This window comes from Chrysemys picta, chromosome 19 (assembly GCF_011386835.1).
Source record: "Chrysemys picta bellii isolate R12L10 chromosome 19, ASM1138683v2, whole genome shotgun sequence".
Classification (NCBI taxonomy): domain Eukaryota; kingdom Metazoa; phylum Chordata; order Testudines; family Emydidae; genus Chrysemys; species Chrysemys picta.
This window is the reverse complement of record NC_088809.1, coordinates 12,806,067-12,832,170: the sequence shown is the minus strand read 5'-3', so window position 1 is coordinate 12,832,170 and position 26,104 is coordinate 12,806,067. Positions and strand designations below refer to the sequence as shown.

The 26,104-nt window shown below is 47.7% G+C and overlaps 1 protein-coding gene across 2 annotated transcripts; it reads right to left on the bottom strand.

Annotated features, from left to right (window-relative positions):
* Positions 1-968: 968 nt before the first annotated feature.
* Positions 969-22,542, bottom strand: PHKG1 (phosphorylase kinase catalytic subunit gamma 1). 2 transcript variants are annotated; one of them, XM_005283426.4, is made up of 10 exons: positions 22,323-22,542; positions 16,345-16,480; positions 13,811-13,986; positions 11,986-12,040; positions 6,588-6,653; positions 5,919-6,082; positions 5,257-5,347; positions 3,440-3,593; positions 2,819-2,944; positions 969-1,355 (listed from the first exon to the last, which is right to left on the bottom strand). In XM_005283426.4, the coding sequence occupies exons 2-10, from the start codon at positions 16,425-16,427 to the stop codon at positions 1,104-1,106; spliced, it is 1,167 nt and encodes a 388-aa protein (XP_005283483.2). In that variant the 5' UTR covers positions 16,428-16,480; positions 22,323-22,542; the 3' UTR covers positions 969-1,103. The 2 variants fall into 2 exon arrangements, with proteins under 2 accessions (XP_005283483.2, XP_023955472.2); XM_024099704.2 differs by having other exon boundaries at positions 22,329-22,527.
* Between the last annotated feature and the right edge of the window lie 3,562 nt (positions 22,543-26,104).

Below are 26,104 nucleotides of genomic sequence, written 5' to 3'. Positions count from 1 at the left end.
TGTGACCCCACTGCTTACCTTGGCTTGATGGTGTTAGATTGTGCCCCAAACTCATTATCTTTGCCTTTACCTTGCCTCTAACAATTCAACGGCCAATCTACAGTCGTCACAGAACAGGTCGTGCCCACTACCAAATGAAAGTGAGGCTTTGAAACCTCAGGCTGGTCTGGGCCAGACACCGAAGCCCCAATCCGGCAAGTTGCTTCCCAAGGGTGATCCTCTGCGCCCACGTGGAGTTCCACTGACTGCACTGGGGCAGGTGCAAAGGTTTGCCTAGGTGTAAACAGGACGGCACCAGCAAGAGTGACATGAGCCTGATCGTAGCAAACAGCAATAACAGAAAATATTGCCATCACTGCAGGCGAGGATTTCCCACAGGTGTGAGGGTGCTCGCTCGCATCCTTCTGTTACCACAGCTCGGGGGAGCATGGCCCATCCTGCCAATGAAAGGGCGTGGTTCCTATAGGAGAAGCACTAAGTGTATTCTATTGTTCTTGCATCCTCTATTGGTTCCCTCTGCATTAGAGAGAAGACAGCTGGAGCTGTACCCGAATGCCACAGCTAGGCTTTTGCTTGGGCCCCCATCTTTATTCTTTTTCAAAAGTGCCTCATCTTGGTGACCAATTTTGTGCCTGAAATTCATTCCAGGCCCCTCCTCCCCCAAAAACCCATTCCGGTGGAATTAATTTGGGGCACAAATGCTGGCGTTTAAGATGTTCACCTGCCTGATCTGAGGGTATATTTACACACACTGTTAATTACAGCTGCAAAATTAGAGGCCACTTCTAAAAAAAACAGGCCCTTAAATGTCATTTTGTAGGAAAGTTGAATATCGGCCTGGCAAGGCCAAAGCACGGAGGCCTTACACAGGCAAAACTCATTGAAGTTGGATGGGGCTCTGCAGGGGTTTGTGCACGTGGCGTCTTTTGAAGGCCAAATAAGGATGTCAGGGTTTGGCGCACCCTGGGTTTTAATATTATCTACTGAGATTTTATTGGGAAAACATAAAGGAGACTGCGGTTAGTTTTTCAGAGCATCTGCTCGCCTTAGCTCTTACAAACTTAAGCTAAGATGGTGCTGAAGCAGTTTTACTCAGGGCTAAATCAAAATAACGCTTCCTCCGCGGCTAAGCTCAGCAAAATCACCTTTGCAGTGTTCTCAAACAGGGCTGCTCTGTTCTGTGCTTCTCCTTTCTTCACCCAGTGTCCATAGATTCTAAAGGCACAGGCATCGATCAGTTTGCGAACGGGTTTCAGAGCGTAGGGGTCTCTCATCATTACCTCCCTGGTAATTGGCTTGACATTCCGATAGTGATGATAGATGCGGACTGATGCCAGAACTGTCAGGCAGATGACCTGAAAGGAAATGTAGCCAGTTCATGTGAAAAGGCAAGTGCTTTGGAAAACTAAAATTAATCAACCGACTATCAATTTAAACTGATTCATTAACATAAGGATGGCCTTAGTGGGTCAGACCAATGGTCCATCTAGCCCAGTATCTTCCTGTCTTCTGACAGTGGCCAATGCCAGATGCTTCAAAGGGAATGAACGGAACATGGCAATTATGAAGTGATCCATCTCCTGTCATCCAGTCGACCAGCCCCAGCAGCTGGAGCATGGGATTGCATCCCTGATCATCTTGGCTAATAGGTTTGTCAGTGCTATCTTCCATGAACTTATCTAATCTTTTTTGAAGCTGGCCTTCACAACATCCCCCGGCAATGAGCTCTACAGGTTGAACATGCTTTGTGCGAAGAAGTGTTTCCTTTTGTTTGTTTTAAACCTGCTGCCAATTAATTGCATTGGGTGACCCCTGGTTCTTGTGTTATGCAAAGGGGTAAATATTTCACTTTCCCCATGCCATTCATGATTATATAGACTATCTTATCCTCCCTTAGTCATCTCTTTTCCAAGCCTAACAGTTCCAGTGTTTTTAATCTCGCCTCATATGGAAGCTGTTTCATACCTTTAATAATGTTTGTTACCCTTCTCTGTATTTTTTCTATTGGGAATCTATTTCTTTCTTGAGATGGGGAGACCAGAACTGCACAAATATTCCAGGTGTGGGCATGCCATGGATTTATAGAATGGCATGATATTTGCTATCTTCTATTTATCCCTTGCCTAATGGTTCCTAACGTTCTGTTTGCTTTTTTGACTGCCGCTGCACACTCAGTGGATGATTTCAGAGAACCATCCACAGTGACTCCAAGATCTCTTTCTTGAGCTCTTTCAGCTACTTTAGACCCCCATCATTTTGTCTGTATAGTTGGGATTATGTTTTCCAATATGCATTCCTCTGCACTTATCAACACCAACTTTCATCTGCCATTTTGTGGCCCAGTCTACCTTTCCCTTGTTTAAATCCCTCTGCGTAACACCCTTCTTCCATTAAGAATTTCAGTGGTAAACCCACTGGGATATATCAAAAAATAAACTACATGGGCACTGCTTTGAAACTGGCCTCCTTCTGGTCATCTATAATGTATTAAGTACCTGCACTGTATTGTCTCTCTAAAGCACTGATCTACTGGATAGATCCGTTTTGTTTAAGTCCTATTACTTCCTGTGCATTAGAGATGAACCCAAGCTACAAAATTCAGTCCCAAAGTTTAGCTCCCTAGTTATGGTTTGGGCTCATCTTTAAGAGCCTGATCCTTCACTCTCATTAGCAGTCGAATCAGTGTTGGAGCCGTGGCTGTCGACCATGATGAATAAATAATAAACCAGCTGAAGGCTGTATGCGATCTCGCTCCTAACATGTTTGAAATGTCACTGTCAGCCAGTCCTGATGGAAGGATCTAAAAAAACTCTGTTACCTTAAGTTTCCTTAAAGGGCTGAAGTGCCGTACTTCCTCCACGACATATTGCTGGAAGAACGGGTGGGCCAGCGCATCGTTGACTGTGTAGCGCTTCTTAGGATTCACCACCAGGAGCCGGGAAATCTGCAGGAAGGCACAGTCAGACGGATTGGCTCAGATGGACGTGCCCTTCTCTCCTTATTGTTACCCTGTCCCAGGAGCATTCCATCAGGTGTCCCCACTACTGGATTCTTGTCTGTCTTTGGTTCCTCAGGCCTCGAGATTGCATAAGAAGAGCAGGGTCTAGAAATACTTTGAGGGTTATTTATTATTTGTATGACAGTAGAGCCTAAAGGCCCTACCCAAGATTGGGGTGTCATTTCTTTAGGCACTGTACAAACACAGTAAGAAACAGTCCCTACCCCAAAGAGCTTACAGGCTATACTCACAAGACTGAGAAAAGGTGGGAGGGGGAAAAAGAGGCACAGAGACTAAGTAACTTGCCCAAGATCACACAGGGCAGAACCAGGAGTAGAATCCTTATGCTACTACTGCATCCACCAGGCCACCCTACCTCACTAGTAAAGCTGGAGAGATTCCCTGTTTCTCCCCTTCCTTCCACGGCAAGTAAGTGCTCACCAGATCTTTGACTGTGTCTGACTGATCATCCCACTCCGGAGAGCTGAACTGGTAATTCCCACTCATGATCATCCGCAGCATGAGCATCTGCTTCCGGTGCCAGAAGGGCGGCGAGCCAGCCAGCAGGGTGTACATGATCACACCACTACTCCACCTGCCAAAGGCAGAGCAGACCAGTATCAGTCCCCTGGGCACATTCATTAGTATCGCTCATGACAAGGAAGCCGAGACAGGCATCAACTGCAAAATCCTGATCCAGAGCTGCGTGTCAAATGTCTCCGGGGTGCTCGGCTTATTAGACAAATAGGGCCCAGTTACCAAACTGGAGGCCAGAGCAGCGTTCGGGCCTACGCTGGGGTGTTTGAGCCTCACACTCCGCTGGGAGAGGGGAGGGTTGGCAGAACAGGCCACACCTGTGAAAAACTGCCTCAGCTGGTAACGAGGAGGGAAGAGTTCCCTCAGGTGGGGCTCATTAGGTTAGGCACATAAGGAGGAAGCATGGGTGGGTGAGGGGCTGTGTTGGAGGAGAAACAACCTATGACGACTTCTGTGTGGGAAAGAACAGGAAGCCAGAGTAGATGCTGAGGCAGAAGAGTGGAGTGGCCCTCCTTGCTCACCAGAGCCATTGCTAGCCCAGGGAAGCTGTGAGTTAGAGACTTTTATTCTGGACCTCTTCTGATTTCACTGCTTTAGACTGTGGGGAAGTTCTGGTGGACCATGAGAGAGGGATATTTTGCCTTTCAGGCTTATCACTGGTAAAGCCAGTTAGCCCTGTAGGCCCCCCAGCCCCCTCCTTGTAGTGTAGGAGTCAGCTGTCCGGACTGGACTGCAGTGTAATTCAGGAGTCACCCCCTTACAAGCCTGTGCTGTCAGTGGTGAATATGCTGGAGTCGCTCTGTCACGGCTGGTCAGCCAGGAATGGGAGAACCTTGCACAGCAAATGTCCTTTGCACACATGAGGCTTGTCAGGTGCCCAGTTTCATTCAGGTGACTCCCCCAAGGAGAGAGCTGAGAAAGCAGTTCAGCTGTCTAGCCATCACGTGTCTGTTTACAGTTACTAATCTGCACAGGCCTGGCCTTGAGCCCATTGAAGTTGATGGCAAAGCTCCCATTGGCTTCACCGGGAATAGGATCAGGCCCTAGAAGAGCATTGTTTTCTGACTGCGCTCTCAGTGGGTGTATAAAACCCAATTTCAGGGCTTGTCAGTGTGAAAAGGCAAAGAACCATTTTGGACACCCAATCGTGCACCACTCATTATTATTAATGACCGTTAGTGCTTTTCACCTACATAGCACTAAAGCCCAGATTGAATTGAGTGGAAGTTAGGTACCTCAATACCTTTATGGATCTGGACATATGTGTTATTCCCCTTCAAAACCCCATTCACCTGCCTCACAGGTGTTGTGAGGATTAGTTAGCATGGTTGTTATCCCCCTGGTATAGACAGTTGATGGTAAATAATACTACTTCTTTAGCACTGTATGCTCAAATAATAGGCAAAGATGAGGAAACTGAGGCAGAGAATTTATGTTAGAGCTGGGATTAGAAATCTGATATTCCTGGCTCGCTGTCATATGTGTAGACCATTAGCCCATGTCATTCGCTCTGCGTACTGTATAACCTCTTCACTGACCCCAGCCAGTTGTGGCTGGTATTCAGATCTCTTATCCTTGGAGACTAGTTTGTATGAGCTCCTCTTGCTTTTCCCAGCGTCCAAAAGCATGAGAATTTCAGAAGTAAACCCCATTGCAAAGGGAGGAGATGTTCACTCCAGGTACTAGGAAAGTTTGTCACTACATATGAATGTTCTACTTACATGTCAACTTCCTTTCCATACCCTGGATGGCTCTTATCCATGGAGCACTCTAATATTTCAGGTGCTAGATAACCAGGAGTGCCGCAGATTTCTGCAAGAAAGGGATGGAACTTTTCACTTTAACATCAGTGAATTTGCAGAGGTTTGTACCACCCTGTCACCAGTAAATAGCTATTCATTGAGCGGCTGCTGATGGGCAGAATGTTTCCAGTGTATGTTACATAGCCCTTAACCACGCTTCATTGGTATCTTATCAGGGGAGTCCAATATCGAGTTATAACCTGTAATGTGGGCAAGGAGAAGAGTGACCAAGCCAAACAGCCATTTGTGCCTTTGAATAATCTCATCCCAATGGGTTATGAAATAACTAGTATCTGCAAGTAAGATTGTGATGGGGGAAAGCTAGTATGGGATGTCATAGGAGTGTGTAACTAGGAGCAACTAGTAGAAATCAAGAGAGAAAATTTAGGATGAACTTCCAGAGGAGAAGTCAGTATAATGGGAAGTGGTAAAAGCCCCATCGGTTAAGACGCTTAAAGCAAGGCTTGACAAAGTACTGGCGTATAGACTGAAGGAGCAAGCCTGCCCTGCCAAGGGGATAGCATAGACAATCTAGAAGGTCTTCTCCTCCTTTGACTGCTGTGATCAAATAATCATCCCACCTTTGAGCTTCTCATCCCTATTCATCTCGCAAGAGAAGCCAAAGTCCATCAGCTTGATGTTCATGTTGTCATCCAGGAGAATGTTCTCCGGCTTCAAGTCTCTGTGGACGATGTTCATGGAATGGAGGTATTGGATCACTTGCAGCAGTGCACGCATGATCTTCCTAGAGGGGATGATAATGGGGTGGGGGAGATAAGTCCTCTTTCAGCCAAGCAACCCCTCCAAAAAGAGATCCCATACCCTCTTCTCCTCTCCCCACAGACAGACTGAGAATGATGGAGACACACTGAGCTCATCCTGCTTCTAGGCAACGGGATGAGTACTGTAGCTCTGAACCCCAGTGTCCAATTCAGTAGCCTGAGAGTGAGCTCTACCACCTGGCCCTAGGAACAGACACTGGTTGTCCTTATGTTCCATTGAAGCTGGGTATGGACCAAAAGGTGCCTGTAAGTGCAACCCCTTGCACTCCTGACAAGTTGCCAGCGGAGAACAGCAGTTTTGGGCAAACTCAGGAACTGAAAGGTTTGAAACCTGGGCTGTGAGAGACCCCATTTCAGACCTGGAGACCTTTTGGGGGAGCTTGCAACTAGTGAGTCCAAAGTGCCACTGTTTGTCCAGGTGGAAATGCTGGCAGAACCACTGTGCTGTTCAAGTCTGTCTCACCATACCTGGTTTCCTTCTCACTTAAGGTGACTTTCTCTGTGAGGTAATCAAAGAGCTCTCCTCTCTTCATTCTGTGTTTAGGAAGACAAGGCACTTAAAGATGCTGGCCTTGAGTCACAACCACAATGTAAAATGGCAATAAAATCTTTGGAATCAACCACTACATGTAAAATGCAGTGACAACCCTGGAAAAGGTTTAGGGGGCTCCCTCTTCGTCTCTCGGTGACCTCAAGCAAATCTCAGTATCTCCAACCCCGAGCCTGCAAAAATCAAGTGTCAGGTCTCAAACAATCAAGAGATTTGGCTTTAAAATCATGAGATTTGTAAAACAATAAAGGTGGGGTTCTTTTGATTTGCCTTCTGAACTTTGAACCCCGTGGGGTCACGTTTTCAAGCTTTTCTCTGTAACTATGAGGAATCATATTTTTTAAAAAAAAAAATTAAAGCTGGGAGTCTCACATAATCACTTGACTCCAGGAGTTGACGCTTTAAGAAAAACAACAAAGATTATGAGTGTCACAATAAAATCCTGAGAGTTGGTAACACTGAATTCTACTCAATTCACAAGTAAAAGGGAGTAGATTTCCCTTCTCCCCCCTTGCCCCGATTAATCAGCCCCCTAAGCTCACGGTGGGTTCTCTCTGGTTCTTGCATCATCACCAGTAATAAAGATTTTTGCAAATGAACTTAGTTAACAATTCCACTGATGCAGGACTAGGAAAGAACCCAGATCCCTCTCCTGGAATTGTTTTTGACTTATTGAGAGGAAGTCCTTTATCTTCGTCACTAAAGAGCACAGAGATGATTCCAAACACCCCCAGGCAATAGAGCTGGTGGATAACAAGCTGCCAGTTCTAAATAAGGTTGTTTCTCTTGCCTTTTACACCACAAACATAATATGACGGCACCACAGAGGCACAGTAGGGTCCAAATAACCATAGTTACTGAAAAAACACAACATTCAAGGCATCATTACATATGTATGCTGGGTGCTCTGGTTGGGTTCTGGCAGCTTTTATAACATAGAACACGCTGAGCATCACGAGAGGGCTCACAAACTATTTAAAGGAACACTCCCCTAGTCTTTTATACAACAAATAGTAGTTTTTCTGACCACCCAACACACTCAAAACTATTTACTTATTGTTTTTTCTGTGGGACTTTTCACCTAGATTCTCAGCCCCTCTGTGACAGAGTGCAGGGTGCAAATGGGTGAGCCTTCACTCTGACCACTCTAGTAGTAATTAGTTCTCAAATAGGAAGCTGATGGGGGGGGGTGTTAATTACTCAATCAGTAATTGAGCCGATTACACATCAGCCCTGGGCTGATAAGAGGTGGCCCAGAGAGGGTGGGGGAGGATAGAAGGAGAAATGGGACTAGCTGACCCTAGCCAGACAGAGGCTCAGAACAGGGGGTCCTCTGTTACCTTCCAGCTCTGGTGAGCGGGCCATGAGGCAGTTAATATTGTCAATAGGCTGTCATGTAAGGACTGTTTGGTGGTGGGAACACAAAATAAAAAGACACAGGGAAGGCACAACCAAGGGAGTCTGTGCAATTTTTGCGGGGAGAAGACAGGAGTGGGGCCACGCCCCGTGACATCCTCACAAACATGAATCGCGTTATTCCCACTAAACCCCAATGAGGCTGGGAGCCTCAGATGGGGAACTGAGGCCCAAAGCAACTCAAAAGAAATTTAAACTTCTTTTTAGAAGTGCCCTAGACAACACAGGAAGTTGGTGGCAGATCTCCTGAGTCCCATTTTTACAGTATTGACTAATCCCACACCCTCCCATGCTCCATTGGAGATGACTCTCTAAGCCGGACAGGGCCGCCCCGGGGAGGGGAGGGGGGGAGCAAGTGGGGCAATTTGCCCTGGGCCCCACAGGGGCCCCACGCGAGAGTTTTTCGGGGCCCCTGGAGCAGGGTCCTTCACTCGCTCTGGGGGCCTCGGAAAACTCTCGCGGGGCCTGGACCCCCGGAGCTTCTTCCGCTCCGGGTCTTCGGCGGCGGGGGGTCCTTCCGCTCCAGGACCCGCCGCCCAAGACCCCAGGCTCCCTGAATCCTCTGGGCGGCCCTGAAGCCAGAGCTGCATTCCCTTGTGCCCTGACATCACAAGAGATGCTGTCCAGGCCCAGAAGTTCTTTGGCTGATACAATTAGCTTTTGGAGCCTTCCCACGGGAGACACATGTTTTTGCTTAGACTGCCCCACTGAATGCATTCAGATCCAGGGGCTCTTCTGCTAAGGGTGGCTACGAGGTGTAAGAAAATGGGTTAATGCAGCCACCTCAAAGCAGCGACAGAAAAGCATCTCTCTGCGCTTGTCCCCGCACAAAGTTGCACTGGTTTAACCAAATCGGTGCAACATCACACCCTGAGTTAAATCAGGTCTAAGCCACAGAGCTCGCACCTTTCCCACTCCACTTGGTTACCTTCTAGAGAGCTGGCTGAAAGCACAAGCCCTGACTGATCAGAAGTTGAAGCATTACACAAGGCACAGATCGTTCTGGGGATGCAGACAGGGCCAAATGTATAAATAGACTCCAGGATCTATGACAGACCTCACCAAAGGTTACAGGGAAACCTGAGCAACCCCGCTCGCTCCCACAAGGGGGGAAGGAGGGAGGGCTGCCTGTGCAGCCAGCCCTGTATTGGCAGGGGAGGCTGCAGCCTTAGCAGTGAAGAGAATGTTCTTGGGCATGCAGCGTTGAGTCCTGGCAGAGTCAGATACGTTGCAAAGTGCTGCTGGGTGCCTGGTGGTTTTTTGGGCTTGTGTGAAATTCCATTCACAAATGCCCTTTTGCAACGGTTACTGGAACAGAGGCCACCTGCTTGGTGTCTGCTGACGGGAGATTGACGCTCACTTCTCATTTAGCCAGCCGGCTCGGTGGGTGTACACAGGGAAGCCCCTGATAGAAGGGCATGAAGAACAGTAAGGTGGGAACGGGGACACCAGCTGAACCAGCATCATAGCCAGCAAAGACTAGGGGAGGGATAGCTCAGTAGTTTGAGCATTGGCCTGCTAAACCCAGGGTTGTGGGTTCAATCCTTGAGGGGGCCACTTAGGGATCTGGGGCAAAAATCAGTACTTGGTCCTGCTAGTGAAGGGGGCTGGACTTGATGACCTTTCAAGGTCCCTTCCAGTTCTAGGAGATAGGATATCTCCATTAATAATAAGAAAGACACCTTCACTCTGAGGGCCACGTGAGGTGTCACCATGCCCTTCCTGACTACCTTTCTCCCCTCAGTTAGATCCAGGGATTTCCTGTTTATCACCTGCCATGCTGAGGGAGTACTGGAGGGTGCCCTCTATAAAAGGGATGTTCCCCCCTCTCAACCAGACTGTTGTGACCTTTAATGTGGCTGGAAGGCAAACTCAAGGGCCGTGTTCTTCGTAATCCTGGCTAAGCAACCACCCACAACCCAAGGGCACAGCATGGGAAACAGGAAACGGGGCACTTGTTTCCACCTCGGCTACAGGCTTGGGACGTGACTCTGGGCAAGTCTCTTACCCTCTCTCTTCCCCCAGCTGTAAAGTGAGGGTGACGCTATTTCCCAGCCTCACGGGGGCAGTGAGATTAGTGCACTCGGCTTGTAAAGCTCTTTGAGAGCCTCAGACGGAGGATGCTAGGGAAGTGCAAAGTGTTATTGTGTTTCTCTCTGTCATTGACTATGCATTTCACCTCCTCCCGGTGACCGCTCTGGCGATTGATTTGCCTGTGGCCAGGACCGCAGGAACCATAGGTGCTGAGTTATATGGGCCCGTGGTGCCCGTGCTCCACCAATATTCAGGAACGGGGGCCTGGCTCCACCAGTGTTTGGGCTTATATTTTCAGAGCCATCCCATCCTTAGGACAGACTGAGGCAACTTCCCCGGGCTCTGCACTTCAGGGGGACGCAGGGTCCAGGGCAGCATGGGGCGCTAGCGGGGGTCCTGGCGCCGGCAGCAGTGAGCGACCCAGCCCCAGCCTGCCCTGCTCTGCTCCGCCTCTTCCTGCCCCCGCTCTGTCCCCATCCCACCCCCACTCCACCCTTTCTCCAAGTCCCCGCCCCTGCCCTGCCTCTTCCCGCCCCTGCTCCGCCTCTTCGCGTCCCTGCTCTGCCCCTCCCCACCCCCATTCCACCCCTTTGCCAAGTGCCAGCCCCGCCTCTTTCTGGATTTCGCCCCCTCCCCTGAGCGACACTGGGAGCCGGCGGGATGGGGCGGAGCGGGCTGGGACCCAGTTGCTCGCTGCTGCAGGCACCAGGCCCCCCCCTAACCCCTCAGGCCGTCCTGGACCCTACGTTCCACTGAAGCACGGGGCCCCCCAAAGTGCAGGGCCCAGGGCAGTTGGCCCGGTCCGTCCTATGGACGGGACAGCTCTGCTTAGACCCGTTCTGGGCACCACCAAAAATTATACAAATCTGGCACCCATGGCAGGAACAGATACATTTAAAAAAAAAAAAAATCCCACCTTCAACTCCTCTTTTGCCTTGTGCCGCATTCCTAACCTCACACTGCTTGGCACCAGCTACTTGATAGAACAACTTTCCCTCTGCCAGCTGAAGCCAGCTGTCTGTGCATGGGTGGTTGAGCTCCTGAGAAACCTGCAGGGATCTGCGTCGATGGCGTAGTTCTTTTGGCAGCTTCATGTGCCTCTGTTTTCGAGCTGGATCCAAACCAGAATCCCAGCTCGATCAGCCAGAGTTTGAGGGTGTTCGAGTCAGACCAGATCAGGCGCTTGGGAGGCTTTCTGCACTGGTTGCTTGGTTCATACAGAAAAGTACACGTCACCTGGTTTCTGTTATGGAAGATCACCTCCATTGACCAGCCAGAACCTTCCAAGATGCTGAGGTTTAGAGGTAATTGCTGGCAGTTACTTCTCCCCACAACACCCAATTCTCCTGTGTCTGACTATGAACTAGGTGCTGAGGTGACTGGGTGCCTTCTGCTCCCATGAAGGTCACTCTGCAGGAGCCATGCAACACCTGGCTGTACTGGGTCCTAAACAGAGCGGAGCTCAGTTAGTGATTGGCGGGGAGACCACCAAGGAAATCTCCTCTGGACTCGCTGCCAGGAGAGGGGATCAGGCCAGGAATAGCTCAGAGTGCCAGCCTGTTACTTGTCTTGCATGTTTTTAAAGCCAGCCCTGCATGTTATCAGGCTAAGGATGATCTGTTGCGGTATGGGGCCCACTCCTTTATGGTCTCAACTTCAGTTTGGTATGGCGACCACTAATAGGAAAATCTATAAATCCCAGGGGCCAGATTTTGCTGTCGGATACATTACTGTAAACCCCATTGACTTCAGTAAGGATTGAATGGGTGTCACTGAACAGACCGTGCCCCCACTGATCAGACAGACAGGAGGACAACCCCTCCCCAAACAAACAAACAAACAAACAAAACAACAGATGGTACTTACAGGTCAAACACCAAGAAGAAAAAGGTGTGGGATTCATAACTATCCTTCAGCTGAACTGCAATAAAACATGATATCAACTATCATGACAGTGCTGTAACTTACATGGGGCTCTATGTACGTGCAGTCAGACATGTTCCCTGCCCCAAAGAGACTCTAATCCACTGACTCCTTAAGGATGAAAATGTGAGCTCATCTCAAAGCTCCCCAATCCTGGAAGGTGGCTGGGTGCCCTAGGCTTTCACTGAGCTCAGTGGGAGCTCAGAGTGCATGACACATTGCAGGAGTCACCCAGCACCTTGCTGGATTGGGTCCTGAGCTGAGCTTGGTTCGTCTTTGGCTGGGACACCACCAAGGAAAACCCAGTGCTGCAGAACGCAGTGTGGGTGAATCAGAGAGGAGGCAATGGCCCAGCACGGTTAGGGACCACTGGGCTACTAGAGGCCTCCCCTTTCAGATGAGATGCAAGCCAAAGTCCTGGCTAGCTGTGCTCAGCCCCTGGCACCAAAGGGTATGTCCTCACAGTGGCCAAATACCTCTTGGGGAAATTACATTCTGCCTCCCTACAGACCACAGAATTCCTGAATGGCTCTTCCTCCCCCTTCCCCAAGCAGAGTGAAAAATGAGACAGTTGTTGTTGACACCAATGCCAGCTTTGCTACCTAAAACTTCTGGCAGTAGGACTGCATCCTGGCCCTGCAGGGAAATGGATGCTAGCTACACCCCTTGTTCCTTCCTATAGCCCTTTCTCTGGTCAGATCCTCTAATGGCACTGCACTGAAAGGGACTTCCTGGAATCATATGAAGAGAAACTAACCAATCCCAGGAATCAGCAAATCCCATTTCCTAGAATACCTTCATCAGGCAGAACTGGAAACCTCGTCTGGGAGGTCACAGCCTGTGCTTTTCAGAAGAGCTGAGTCATTAACAAGTGAAACACACAACACCAGAGGTGTCAGGGCAGAATTTCAGGCTCCACATATGGTACCGGAGCCTGCAAACCAAAGCCAAGGTCCTGAGGAATCAAATGTGAACACGGCAGGCTCTGAAGTGAGATGCTTGCCCTGTGTCAATTTTCAGGTTTTAGCCACCCACAGGACTTGTCTATACTTAGAATGCTGCATCTGTATGCTGTAGCCCTGAGTGAAGACGCTACCTACACCGACGGGGAGAGCTTCTCCCATCAGCATAGGCCTCCACCTCCTGAAGAGGTGATAGCTACGTCGACGGGAGAAGTTGTCTACACCAGCGATTAGGTCAATCTAACTATGTCACTTGGGGATGTGGATTTTCATAGTTATACCAACATAAGCTTGTAGTGTAGACCAACAAGCCACACTCTTTGCCTTGAAGCAGAGATCTTCACGGATCACAGATAGCGTCTGTCAACACAGCGATTCCCCACTAAGAGCCCTGACGTCCGTGAGCTTTGGCTCTGGGGCCTAACACCACATCTAGTCTGTCTTCCCCAGCTGCAGGTTCCATGGAGCGTTGGGATCTTGCTTCTAGCAGGTGCTGTGCTCTGTCCAGCAATGCTGACTGGGATCATTATGGGTCTGGAGGAAGCAGTGAGTGGCAGAAGGGCTTGCGAGGGCCCTGCTCATCTAGGATTTGAGCCAACTCCCAGCAAGATATCGCTATCAGACACCATCAGGTGGGCATCCACAGAAGATGGATCCTTTCCCTGTAGGGATTTCAGCTCAAGGAGCCAAAGGGGTTAATCAAAATCTGAAAACTCTTGTGAATACCTAGAACAGAAAATGGGGTGGGAAAAGCCACTGATCAATTTGTTACCCAGGTGCCCAGTGATACTAATGCTTTGACTTACTGATATTGGGATGTCCTGAGACCTTCCGAAGGATGTCTATCTCCTTGATAGTGGTTTTCCTCAGCTCCTGGACCTCCTCTGGGGATAAATTACCAGCTGTGATGTCTATAATCTTAACTGCATACTCTTGGCTGGTGGGTTTGTGAATGCACCGACGAACCACGCTGCTTACCCCTCTGCCAGGACCAAGACAAAGAAAAGATTGGAATAGGAGGAAAATTTCTAGCCAGTTTCACTTCCTGGTGCTCATGCACTAGCACAGTGCTGACAGGATGAGGTAAGGGAGTTTGGGTCAATGGAAAATGCAGTGGGACTCCCACATGTTAGTTTGACTCCCCAAGATGCTGCTGTGGACCCTATCTAGTATCTGCAAATAGAATCCTAGAAATATAGGGCTGAAAGGGACCTTAAGAAGTCAAGTCCAGCTCCCTGCGCTGAGGCAGAACCAAGTAAACCTAGACTGTCCCTGACAGATATTTGTCCAACCCGCTCTTAAAAACCACCTGTGATACGGATTCAACGATCTCCCTTGCAAGCCTATTCCAGAGTTTAACTCCCCTTAGAGTTAGAAAGTTTTTCCTAATATCTAACCTAAATCTCCCTGCTGCAGATTAAGCCCATTACTACTTCTCCTGCCTTCTGTGGACATGGAGCACAATTGATCACCGTCCTCTTTATAACACCCATTAACATATTTGAAGACTATTAGTGGTCATCTTTTCTCGAGACTAAACATGTTTGGGGTTTTGTTTTTTTTTAACCTTTCCTCATAGATCAGGTTTTCTAAATCTTTTACCATTTTTGTTCCTCTCCTCTGGACTCTCTCCAATTTGTCCACATCTTTCCTAAAGTGTGGCACCCAGAATTGGACACTGTAGTCCAGGTGAGGCCCCACCAGTGCCGAGTAGAGTAGGACAATTATCTCCTGTGCCTTACATACATGACTTCCATTAAATAGAGGACCTGCACTTTCCTTCATCTTTCGCCTAATGTCTTTAAAGAACCATTTCTTACACCTAGCAATGAACATAAAAGGCAGTAACTCATTCTGTGCCTTGGTCTTTCTGATTTTGTCCCTACCTGTTTGCGCTGTTTTTTTGTACACTTCCTTAGCATTTCATCCATGTTTCCACTTTTGATCGGATTTCTTTTTGGATTTTTCACATCATTAAAGAGCTCCGGATGAAGCATATTGACCTCTTCCTATCTTTCCTAACAGGGGCATGCACAAGGATGGGGGGGCAAGCCGGGGCACAGCCCCCCTCAGTAATCTACTGGGGGCACAGAATTCCTCCAGCTCTGGGGCCATGGTGGCGAGCTCCTCCCAGCCCCAGGGCTGAGGGGAGAAGAGCAAACAGAACGTTCCCCCCTCCCCAAAAAAGAGGTCAAAGTTAGATTTCTGCATATGTCCCTGTTTTCTATATATACTGAAAATATGTCCTTATAGTTTGCATTAAGGTATCACTCCTCTGGAAACAGTTTTCTGCCAGACCAGAGATCTGAGCTAAATGAAGATTTAACAGAAAGAGGAGAACAGGGGGGGAGAGGGGGAAGTGCTTTGTTTGGGGGTTCACTTCAAAGGTTCATTTGGACTCTAACTGGGAGCCAGGGACAGCACTCTGGCATCCTGCTCTTGAGGAGGTAATCAGGCAGTGAGATTGTATTCATGAGCACAGGATCCCAACCTGTCCTGGTAGGAAATGCTGCAAGGAAGCTTTCCTCGGAAACTGCTTTAGAAAAGGATTTTGTTAAGTGTAGACTCTCAGAAGCGTGCTGTACCGTTTTTGTTTTACGTATAACCATTTCTGTTTCCATTATCCTTCCCCAGTATCATTTGAATCTTTGCTAATAATCGTAAGATTGTTTCACTATCCATATATGCTGTGATGTTACAAAGGACCTGAATCTGAATTGTACCAATCAAGCTGTGGGTACACTGTTCCCTGGGGAATAGTGAACCTGGTAGTTACTGAGAGCGTCCAATGACAGGGGCTGGACTCTACAGGGGAGCACTTCAGAGTTGCAAGGCAAAGTAAGGGCCGGCAAAGCTCTGAGGAGATTGTTTGGGTGGCTAACAGACTGCAGTGTTCGGGAGCTGACACTCAGTTTAGTCCTAGCAAGGCTCTCTGTTGCTGAGGGAGAGGGGTAACACAGTGACTAACTGTCCTTGGCACCCCGAGAAAGTGCTAGTAACGTAACGCCTCTGCACAAAATGATAGCAGGAGGTTTTTTTAATCAGATGAGGTGTCGTCCAGCAGTTTTTGCCCTAAACAGTCAGGCTCGTTCTCATTCTTACGCAGCTGTATAATTCTTCTCCAGAAGTAGCCACATCTCAGTATTCTTGGACAGCTTTGTGAATATACTTGGGGATGAAAGGTACTATATCATTGTTTGTACATGGGACGATAGGACTCAATACTTTCTCACACGGAGTCCTATTCAAATCAGTGGGACTAATTGTGTGAATAATGCAAACAGGTTTTGGCAATTCTGTCTACAAACAACTGGCCCATCGTTAAGAAACCCCACTTTACCTGCCCAGAATTTCCTTCGGGTCATAATTCTGATAAAATTCCTGGGCCGAATGCCAGTCTGGTAGCTCCTCCTCCTTGGTCATGTTTGGATCCTCACTGCGCCCACTCTAAAGTCTTGCTTCAAGGTAACGAATAGCTAAAACAAGAAGAAAAGCAACTAAATAGTACCATGGCTGTCTTTGTTTCCTCTAACCAGCCCTCTAGTCTCCAGGGCTAAAAATGGACCTGCACCTCTGTATTATTGGATTTCCACTTGTCTGTCTTGTATTTGGAGTCCTGATGTCTGATAGATCTTAGAACTAGAAACAGAGACCCAGACCCTCAAAGGCACTGAAGTTCCTAACTGCCACTGAAATAAATGGGAGTTAGGAGCCTGCTTGCCTCTGAGGGTCTGGTCCAGAATCCAAACAAAATTGTATTTGTCACTGTCCAGGTCCATTCATTCGCCATATGTGCGCACGCCAGTGCTGATGAGGTGGTATGCTGCAGTGCTCATGGGAGTTGGCCTTGTTTCTGCTTCCTTCTAAAGTCAGGAAAAGGTCAAGGTGGGCAATAGAAGGGGAAGAAGTGAAAGGGAGTATTTCACTGATGGGGAATGTCCTATTCTATGCCAGATTCAAATCCCACTGAAGTTATGGAAACATGCCACTGACTTCAATGGACCAAAGTGTCTCACAAGCTTGGGCCCCCCCATCCTGCTGGTAGAAACAGCCGTCCTGCACTCAAGCAGCGCCAATTAGCCCACCTGCAGAACATGCACCACCTGGAGAAGGGGAGCTTAAGAAGGTGGCCTTTCCTCCCCCTCCGGTTGGGGGACACTATGAGCCTGATGTGAGCAAGGGACCCTGTAGATCTGCTTCCTGCCTCTGACAGGACCTAGGAAGCACCTGCAGGGACTACAGACAAGTGAACTGTAGTTGGACTCTTAAAAGACCCCAAGAGTGAGCTGAACTCTTGCCAGGAACAGTGAGATTGGCCAGGGGTGGCGGCTTCCGTAGGGGACCCAGGAGCAAGAGACCTAACAAGACTACAGTTGAGCCCAGGTTGAGGGTCAGCTGATGACAGGGCCTCTATTTTTGGGGTTCCCGTCTTCAGCTGCCTTAGAAGGGCCTTCAGAAAGCGCTGAGCACCCACCCTCTGAAAATCAGGCTACTTTGTGTCACAAGTTGGGGCCACCAAACTTTGAGGTACCCCAAATCACTTGTGAAATCTTGTCCCTTTCCTGACTGTCCTGTCCCTATAGCATCCCTCATAGTAGAGGCTGTAGTGAGCACAGGGATATTTTCACTGAGGATATTGGGCATGCACCGATGCTGTAGCTCCCTGGCTCGCTATCTCACAGACCGAGGAGCACAGGCTCTGTTGCCAGAGCACTGCCACACAGGGTCTGCTTAACCCCTCGCCTGGAGTGAGCAATCATTGACTCCAGTTGCTGGGTGTACTACAGGCCCTTTAAAATTTCTCCAGTCCTGCAGGAAGACTTCTAGTGAATAAAACTGGATTCTTGCTGGGACGGCAGGGGAGGGATATTCCTTTCTGTAGTAAAGCAAGCCGTTTAAAGGGCCAGCACCAGCACCCCTACTATAGCCACAGTTCAGCAAAGTATCTGCTTGACTCCAATTTACTCTAGCGTGCTCAAGTGCCTGGCTAATAGGGATAGTTGTCTGAACCCGGGCACCAAGCCTGGGGAGGAATGAAGGTAACGATCTTAATTTTACAGCTACGGGAGGCAGGCAGCTGAGACAGAGAGATTAAGTAGTATGCCCAGGTACACACAGTGAGCTGGCATCAGAAGAGTTTCTGGCTCCCAGGCCTGTGCTCAAACCACTGCTGCTCTCACTATCAACCACAGCCACGGTTTTCAAAAGCCACTGGTACTCCACTTGAGATGTGATAAAGCAGGGGTTCCCAAACTAGGGGCACGGCTTGTTCAGGGTAAGCCCCTGGCGGGCCGGGCCGGTTTGTTTACCTGCCGCGTCTGCAGGTTCGGCCGATCGCAGCTCCCACTGGCCATGGTTCGCCGTTCTCGGCCAATGGGAGCTGCAGGAAATGGCGCGGGCCGAGGGACGTGCTGGCCGCCGCTTCCCGCAGCCCCCATTGGCCTAGAGCGGCAAACCGCAGCCACTGGGAGCTGCAATCGGCCGAACCTGCAGACGCAGCAGGTAAACAAACTGGCCCGGTCTGCCAGGGACTTACCCTGAACAAGCCGCGCCCCTAGTTTGGGAACCACTGTGATAAAGGGCCCTGATTTTCAGAGAGCGGGTGACTGGTGTTCTCTGAAAACCAGGCTTTTTGGAATATTTCACACTGGGCAACCTGAATCAATAGAAATCTTTGGCTTATTTATCAGGATCCTTTTGCAATAGACTATAGCACGTCAACAAGACTGGCCAATGGCTATTTCTGAGCCCTTCTCTCCCCCGCCATAATGATACATTATTGTCAGCTTTTCAACTAAAACATTAAGAGTCACAAAACTGTCTCAAGTGTTTGGATTTTTTTAAATCCATTAAAAAAATAAATAAAAATGACTCTCGGTGAAAGAAAAAACCCACCCAAATACAGTTTTAGGTCTGGATGACATCTGAGCTGCTGCTTCTGCTAGGAGGATATTCTGCTGATCAGCATAAACTTTAGTTATGCTAAATAGAGACATTCAGATCTGTCCTTCTCCCACGAGGCTCCGTGTTATGAAGCACTGTGCTTGCAGCAGATCGGTTTCATAAGGTCAGGGTTTGGATAACACGCTCTGTGTTTCTAAGACGCCCAGTATCATCACTGTGGAATACAGCAGTTTTGAAACCAAGTTTCCAAGAGTCCATTCAGCACCTGCACACTTAAGGCCTGATCCTAGGGGGAGTTAAGGGTGCTCAGAATCTCCCTGGAGACATTCAGTGCTTACTTACAAACTCTTTTCTGTTTCTTTTTGTGTGTGCGCGCATGTGTGGGGGGAGCAGGGTGGTTGAAGTCGCAGCTTCTATTGAAGTCAGTGGCTAAGATTGCCAACAGTCCCTTATTACAAGGGACGTCTCTTATGTTTTCCTCTCTGTACAACACTGGTAGTTGCTGAGTGCTGCAAAAAAGCAGCAAGAAATACCCCTGGCGAATGTAGGTGAGTGCTGCTTATTATTTAATAATGATCATATCAAGAGGAGGGGCAGTGCGGGTGTAACACCGACAGACCCCGGTCGTTGGCTGGCGGGATGGAGCCTGGGACCTCTGGAGCTAAATGCATGACCCTCTACTGCATGAGCTAAAAGCCATATGGCTGTTAGCTAAGGTTGTAGCCGAGTCATTAATTTCTCAGTGGTCTTGGTACCACTACATGGGACAGAGCCTGCACCCAGGAGGGTTGTGGGTTACACAAGGTACTAAGAAAACAGTCCCTTATTTTTTAAATACAACGTTGGCATCGCTACGCTCTCTTGGCTGCAAAGGAAGTAGGGTCAGGCCCTAACTTTCACAGATGGCCTTGTTTGTTTGGTACCCCAGTTTAGACACCTCTAGGGACAGGAACTGAACTCCCACAGTGCTCCTTGCTGACCTGGCCTTCTTGAAATTCTCCAGCCATTGTGTGCGTGCTGAGCACCACTGGAAAAAACAGGCCTCTAACATAAGCCATTTAGCATTAGCGGTTTCTTTTGTAAACGTGCCAGAAAGCTTTGGAGGGGCTGTTCACCAAGTTTATTTCATGGCCAGTTGCAGTTGGCCAGAAAGTCCCAGTGCTGCAATTTTGCCTCCACATTGTCTTTTTGTTTGACCTATCACAGGATGATTCTGCTACAATACCTACAGGTGTGCTTTCATTTCTCTGCAATGCATTCAGATCATGTCCTCAAATGGTGTCTGTCTTGGCCTGGTTCTTAGAAACAAAACGCTCTTCTTGAAGGTCTTCAGTCTTGACCTATGCTCCATTCTGAGTCACTTAATATCAGTCTAGCTTATTTATATCAGTGCTAAGGGCTGGATGCTCTTCCTTATTTAACTAACACAAACCAATTTCAATCAATTAACTTAGGGCCATTGAATTTATAAAGAGCAGCCTATAAGCTCTTTCAGCTGCTGGAGATAACGTAAACATTAGAAAGTGCACAAGCATTATATAAACCAATAGCTAAGGCAAGACAGAGGGGATATTTTAAATAAGGGGGAGGATCAGACGGAGAAAAGAGAACACCAACACACCTCTGACAAAGTGGCCTCAAGAGGTCATGTGGATTTGGCTTGTTTTTAAGGGGGAAATTGAGGCAGGTATACAGGGGGAGTGAGTCCCACACCCATAGCAAAAGCTCACTGTCTACTGAGCTCAGCTGCAAGGGTGGCACCTGGCAAGGCAGGGGGTGTCAGGACACATACACCCACCACACGGCCTCTCTCATGGTCATGTCTTGTCCCACCACATGAGGTGCTGAGGGCCCTCTATTGCTACACCAAGCTGAAGTGCTCAACACCTTGCAGGCTGGGGTCCTAAGGGCTTTTAAAATCTTAAGGGCCTGATTGGAGGACTTCAGTGGGAGCTGAGAATGTTCTGTACCTCCTGGGAGACGCTCAGCACCTTGCAAGATCAGACCTTTAAGGTCTTTTTTTTTTTTTTGGTCTAATTTTTTTGGGGAAAAGACCTAGATTTGGAGTTCTCTTCAGCGGGAGAGCTCCCATAGACTCCAATGGATGCAGCAAGCTGCAGCCTAACAGAGCTTGCTTAAAATCCACTGGCCCCCTTGACAGACAGCTGTTGTAAAGAACTAACAGCAGGAGAGTCCAGTAGTATTATTGGTCCTGTAAAAGGAGACTTCTTTATCAGGGTAATATTACTCTTTAATTAGAGAAGGAAAATTGATTATCTCAGCATGGATAAACCTAGACATCTGCACCAAGTCTGCATTTCATATTATCCCCATATCATGTATTTTGAAACTTTGAGAGCCTGAAATAACTGATTGGCCACCCCTGGTTTAATGTATACACACTTACTGACCCTCGGAGCCACATACGATAATCATCATAACCTCGAGAGCTGGGCATGCCTGCCAGGGCTCGGAGCTTCTGCCCTGCGGCGGGGTGGTGGGGCTTGGAGCTTCTGCCCTGCAGTGGGGTGGTGGAGCTTGGAGCTTCTGCCCTGCGGCAGGGTGGTGGAGCTCGGAGCTTCTGCCCTGCGGCGGGGTGGTGGGGCTTGGGGCTTCTGCCCCATGGGAGGTGCCTGCCAAGGCTCAGGGCCCTTGCAGGTGCGCCCCATAGGGCTGAAGCCCCAAACCCCACCACCCCGCTGCAGGGCAGAAACCCCGAACTCCCCATCCCTGGCAATCTGTTGGACTGAGGAGGGGAGGGACATGGTGGGCTCCAGGAGCCGCACTTGTAACTGTAAAACAGCCTCATGTGGCTCGCAAGCCATGGTTTGGCCACCCCATATTAAACCCTAAAGAATATAGCAGATACAGGACTAGCATCTCTCTGAACTGTTAGTACCAGTCTTTCTACTCTTGATTCACCCTTTAAATTAACATACTTGGTAAAAGAGTAAAGCTCAATATTGCAGGATAATGGGCCAAATTCTACTTTGACACCAGTGCAGTAAATGGAGTCATTCTAGTTACACTGCTATAATATTGTAATGACAGCAGAATTGGACACAATCTATTCCAAAGGCCTGATTAGACAATATACTTTTATTTCAGAAATCTTGCTGGTTTTAGCATTCACTAGTGGATTTGAGAGAGGCTTTCAACTCCAGCAAGATTACATAATTACCTCTATGGTACCAAAAGGACCCACCATGCCACAGGCACATAAGAAAACAAGGATCTCTGCCTTACAACTGAGAAGGATTTATGGTGATCACTTGTATGGTGTTATATAAAACATCACAATATATCAATGGTTTGTAGCTCTAACCTGTTGCTTCATACGCTCCCCCCCATGTACTCCTACTGCTTGTTTCCTTTACAGAGAGCTGTTTCTAGTCACAGCAGGTCCCTACTTACCATTACCTCTTTGCAGATTCTGCCTTCCACTTTCAGCCCAAATTTTCCTGGAGCAGCGATTAGGGATCAAATTACTACCACAAAAGTCAAAACGAACTTGAACACTAAGGGTCTGAGAATCAGACCACTTTGAGTCCCACAATAACAACCCAGCCTTCAGCACGGCTGCTAACTCATTGCAGGTCAGCGCCCGTGTGAGGGCTGCAAAGCCAAAAATAAATTGCAGTGCGACTTGGAAGCAATGCCAGAGCCTCAGGCATGAGCGTACATCACCAGAACATTCATTTAATTTCTGCTTAGGAGCGGCGGGTCAGGGAAAGCAACATGAATGGCCCTATTTTGAAGGGATCAGAAACCATTCAATAGGTAGCAGTGCTTTCCTGGGTCTCCTCCATGTTACTGAATGGTAATAGCAGGCTGAGTAGTTTCTTGTAAGTGATCAGTATTTTTTCTAAGCATTTGGAGCCAATTCACAGCTGTTATTAGGTAAGATTTTATGGGATTCAGGCACAGAGCACAGAAAGGACTTGTAACCCCAGCATGGATATTTCTGAAGTGCAGTCAGAGGAGTGGGAGGTAATTAAGCTAAAGCCAATTTGGTCAGAGTAGTAACAAGGTGAGAAGGCAGAAGCCCCATCTTCACCACCTTTGTCCTTCATGCTCGCTCCCCCCTCTGAGCGCTGAACATGTATGTTAATATATATACTCAATAATAACGTCGAGAGGGTTCTTTGACCCCCTTGTACTCCTGTTCTCCATCCCTGAAGTGGGTCATCTGCCAGCTTTGCCTTTCCCAGTTCTTGTCTCAGCTCTTTTGCTGCTGTACATCTGCTCAGTTCCTTGTAACTGGGATTCCATGTGCACTGTTTAAACTACTGCGGCTATTCTTGCCATGGCTCCCGTGGGAGCAGCCTCACAGGATTCCTAGGAAACCTCTACGGAAGTAAGTTTGAGGCTCAAATGTGAAGTCATGAGGGGGAGGGAAGAGAAAAATCTCCTTTAGTTCAAGAGCAAGTGCTCAGGCTACAAAGCCACCTTTAAGATACAGAGTGGTAAAGATTCTTACCCAGGCCATTATGCAAACTGCTGCACTGCTCTCTTGACCTTATCAAACTTTTCCCCATATCTACATCCTTGCACTTTATTTCAGGAATAGTATCCAACATTAATTCCATCCGCACCTTAACAATTTACACAGCCATACATCTCCTACAGCCGAAACACAAGCTGATGAAGTTTAAGTGTACTTGTTCAAGGATAGCAGAATGGAGATGGAGAAAGGAAAAGTTATTTACTTGTTCCCATAATATAAGAACGTGGGGCCACCAAATGAAATTAATGGGCAGCAAATATCAAAACAAATAAAAGGAAGTTCTTCTTCACACAGCGCACAGTCAGCCTGTGGAACTCCTTACCTAAGGAGGTTGTGAAGGCTAGGACTATAAGAGGGTTTAAAAGAGAACTGGATAAATTCATGGAGGTTGAGTCTATTAATGGCTATTAGCCAGGATGGGTAAGGAATGGTGTCCCTAGCCTCTGTTTGTCAGAGGGTGGTGATGGATGGCAGGAGAGAGATCACGTGATCATTACCTGTTAGGTTCACTCCCTCTGGGGCACCTGGCATTAGCCACTGTCGGTAGACAGGATACTGGGCTGGATGGACCTTTGATCTGACCCAGTATGGCCATTCTTATGTTCTTAACATACGTAAGATGTATTATCAGATAAGCAGCTTTTGCTAATGGATGAAAAGCAGAAATGTGTATGGCATGGTAGATGTGGTCTTACCCCTAACCTCTTTTGCACTGCTGCATAGAATACTTTATCTTTATTACTTCTACCTTTCTTGCTTGCTACATGTAAGTTAAGTAGTATTTTGAACATTTGCATTATTTAAGGCATAAAATTTGTCTTTCACATTAGAAAGTCAGACCTAGGCCTGGGAGCTTCTGGGAACAGTCAGGTTGTAGGATGGTATATCGATACTGATGGAAAACAGGGTAATATCAGGTTTCAGAGTAGCAGCCGTGTTAGTCTGTATGCGCAAAAAGAACAGGAGTACTTGTGGCACCTTAGAGACTAACAAATTTATTAGAGCATAAGCTTTCGTGGGTAATATCAAGCACTATCACAACAGGAAAGGGGGAACAATGGAAAGCAATTCATATAACTGCCATTTCCTTCCCCTTTGATGCACTGGAGCTGGGGAGTTCTGAGCCCTCCTATAAAAGCCTATTGCTTTTTCCAGTTGTGAATAAGATTCCATTCATGGGTTGTACATAACGTACAATGTAAGTATTTGGCAGGTTTTAAATGCAGCTGAATTTCACTTGACATTCTTAAGCTGTTTTAACAGAATATACAGAAACACGCTCTAGTGGAGCAGTTACAGAGGGCATCTTAAAACAGATCAGACTACTTCCAACTCTTTCTTTAGAGGTTTTTAGCCAATAGTTGCAAAGGTCACTAGTACTATGTAGCGATACAGACTGTTAGTAGCAGCACTAGTACACACAGCAGCTGCTGAAGACAATTGAACTGCAGTCCCTCAGGCAGGATTGGCTTGCTGCCATAAGAATATTGTTGACCTTATGAGGAATGTTTCTTGGCAATCTTTTTCCCTAAAGTGGAAGAAAGGAACCTGCCACCACTATCACATACTCATTGTTTCTGCTGCTCTTAGGAGCCAGGATTTTGCATGTTCTAATGAATTGCACATTCTAGAAAACATCAGTAGAGTACACAGTAACCCTTCAGATGTGATCTCAGTTTTGCTGTATTGGTCATCACTCAGCTTGTGTTCAATGTCACAGACATACATTTGTTAGAATTACACAGTTCCAATTAATGGAAGCCGCTCTGTGGATTTCCTGCAGGAACTTCCCCTGACTAGCCCCTCTCCCTATTTCATAAAGCTTGAACTGATTAAGATGGCAGGGGTCAGGCAACACCCACTGAGCCAATTCTGTGGAGAGAGAGATTCTAATGAAGCCTGGTAGTTAATCCTTAGGGAGACAAACCTTGCTGTATTCAGTGATGTCAATTGCTTCAGTTGTTCCCAGCTTGAGCTGGTGAGATGTGGGCCCACTGTGCTAATGTTCCTGGTTTCCAGATATTTACAGCAGTCCAAGCTTATGTCAGAGACTATCTGAATAGCTGGAAACAAGGAGACGTTAACATAGGTGTCTTTACCGGTGCCACTGCTAGGTAGGGGAAAGAGACAGGGGCTGGGAGTTACCACCAAGATGGTTGGAAAATCCATCAGTTGGAAGCTGAAGTTAGACAAATGCAGACCAGAAATAAGATGTAGTTAAAATAAAACAGGGAGGGTAGTTAGCCACTCTGACAATTTACCAAGGGTTGTGGTGCATTTTTCATCACTGGCAATTTAGAAATCAAGCTTTTTTAAAAAATGCTAATTCAAACAAGAATTATTTTGGGGGAAGTTCTCTGGCCTGTGTTACACAGATGGTCAGACTAGATGTTCACAATGATCCCTTCTGAACTTGGAAGGTATTAATAGCAGTAAGAGGCAGAATGCCCAGGGAGAAAAGCAAGTGATCAAGATTATTGTGAATGGGGGAAGGCACTTGCAATTAAGAACTTGTCCACCCCATATGAGTTTGGGAACTGCTGATTTAGCAGATTTGATTTTCATATGACTGAGGTTTTTCCAAAGATTGATGTTGGCAGAGAGACAAGTTTGCATTATTCCTTCATACTCTTTGGGCCAGATTTTCAGAGTGCTCAGAACCAACATAAGAACGGCCATACTAGGTCAG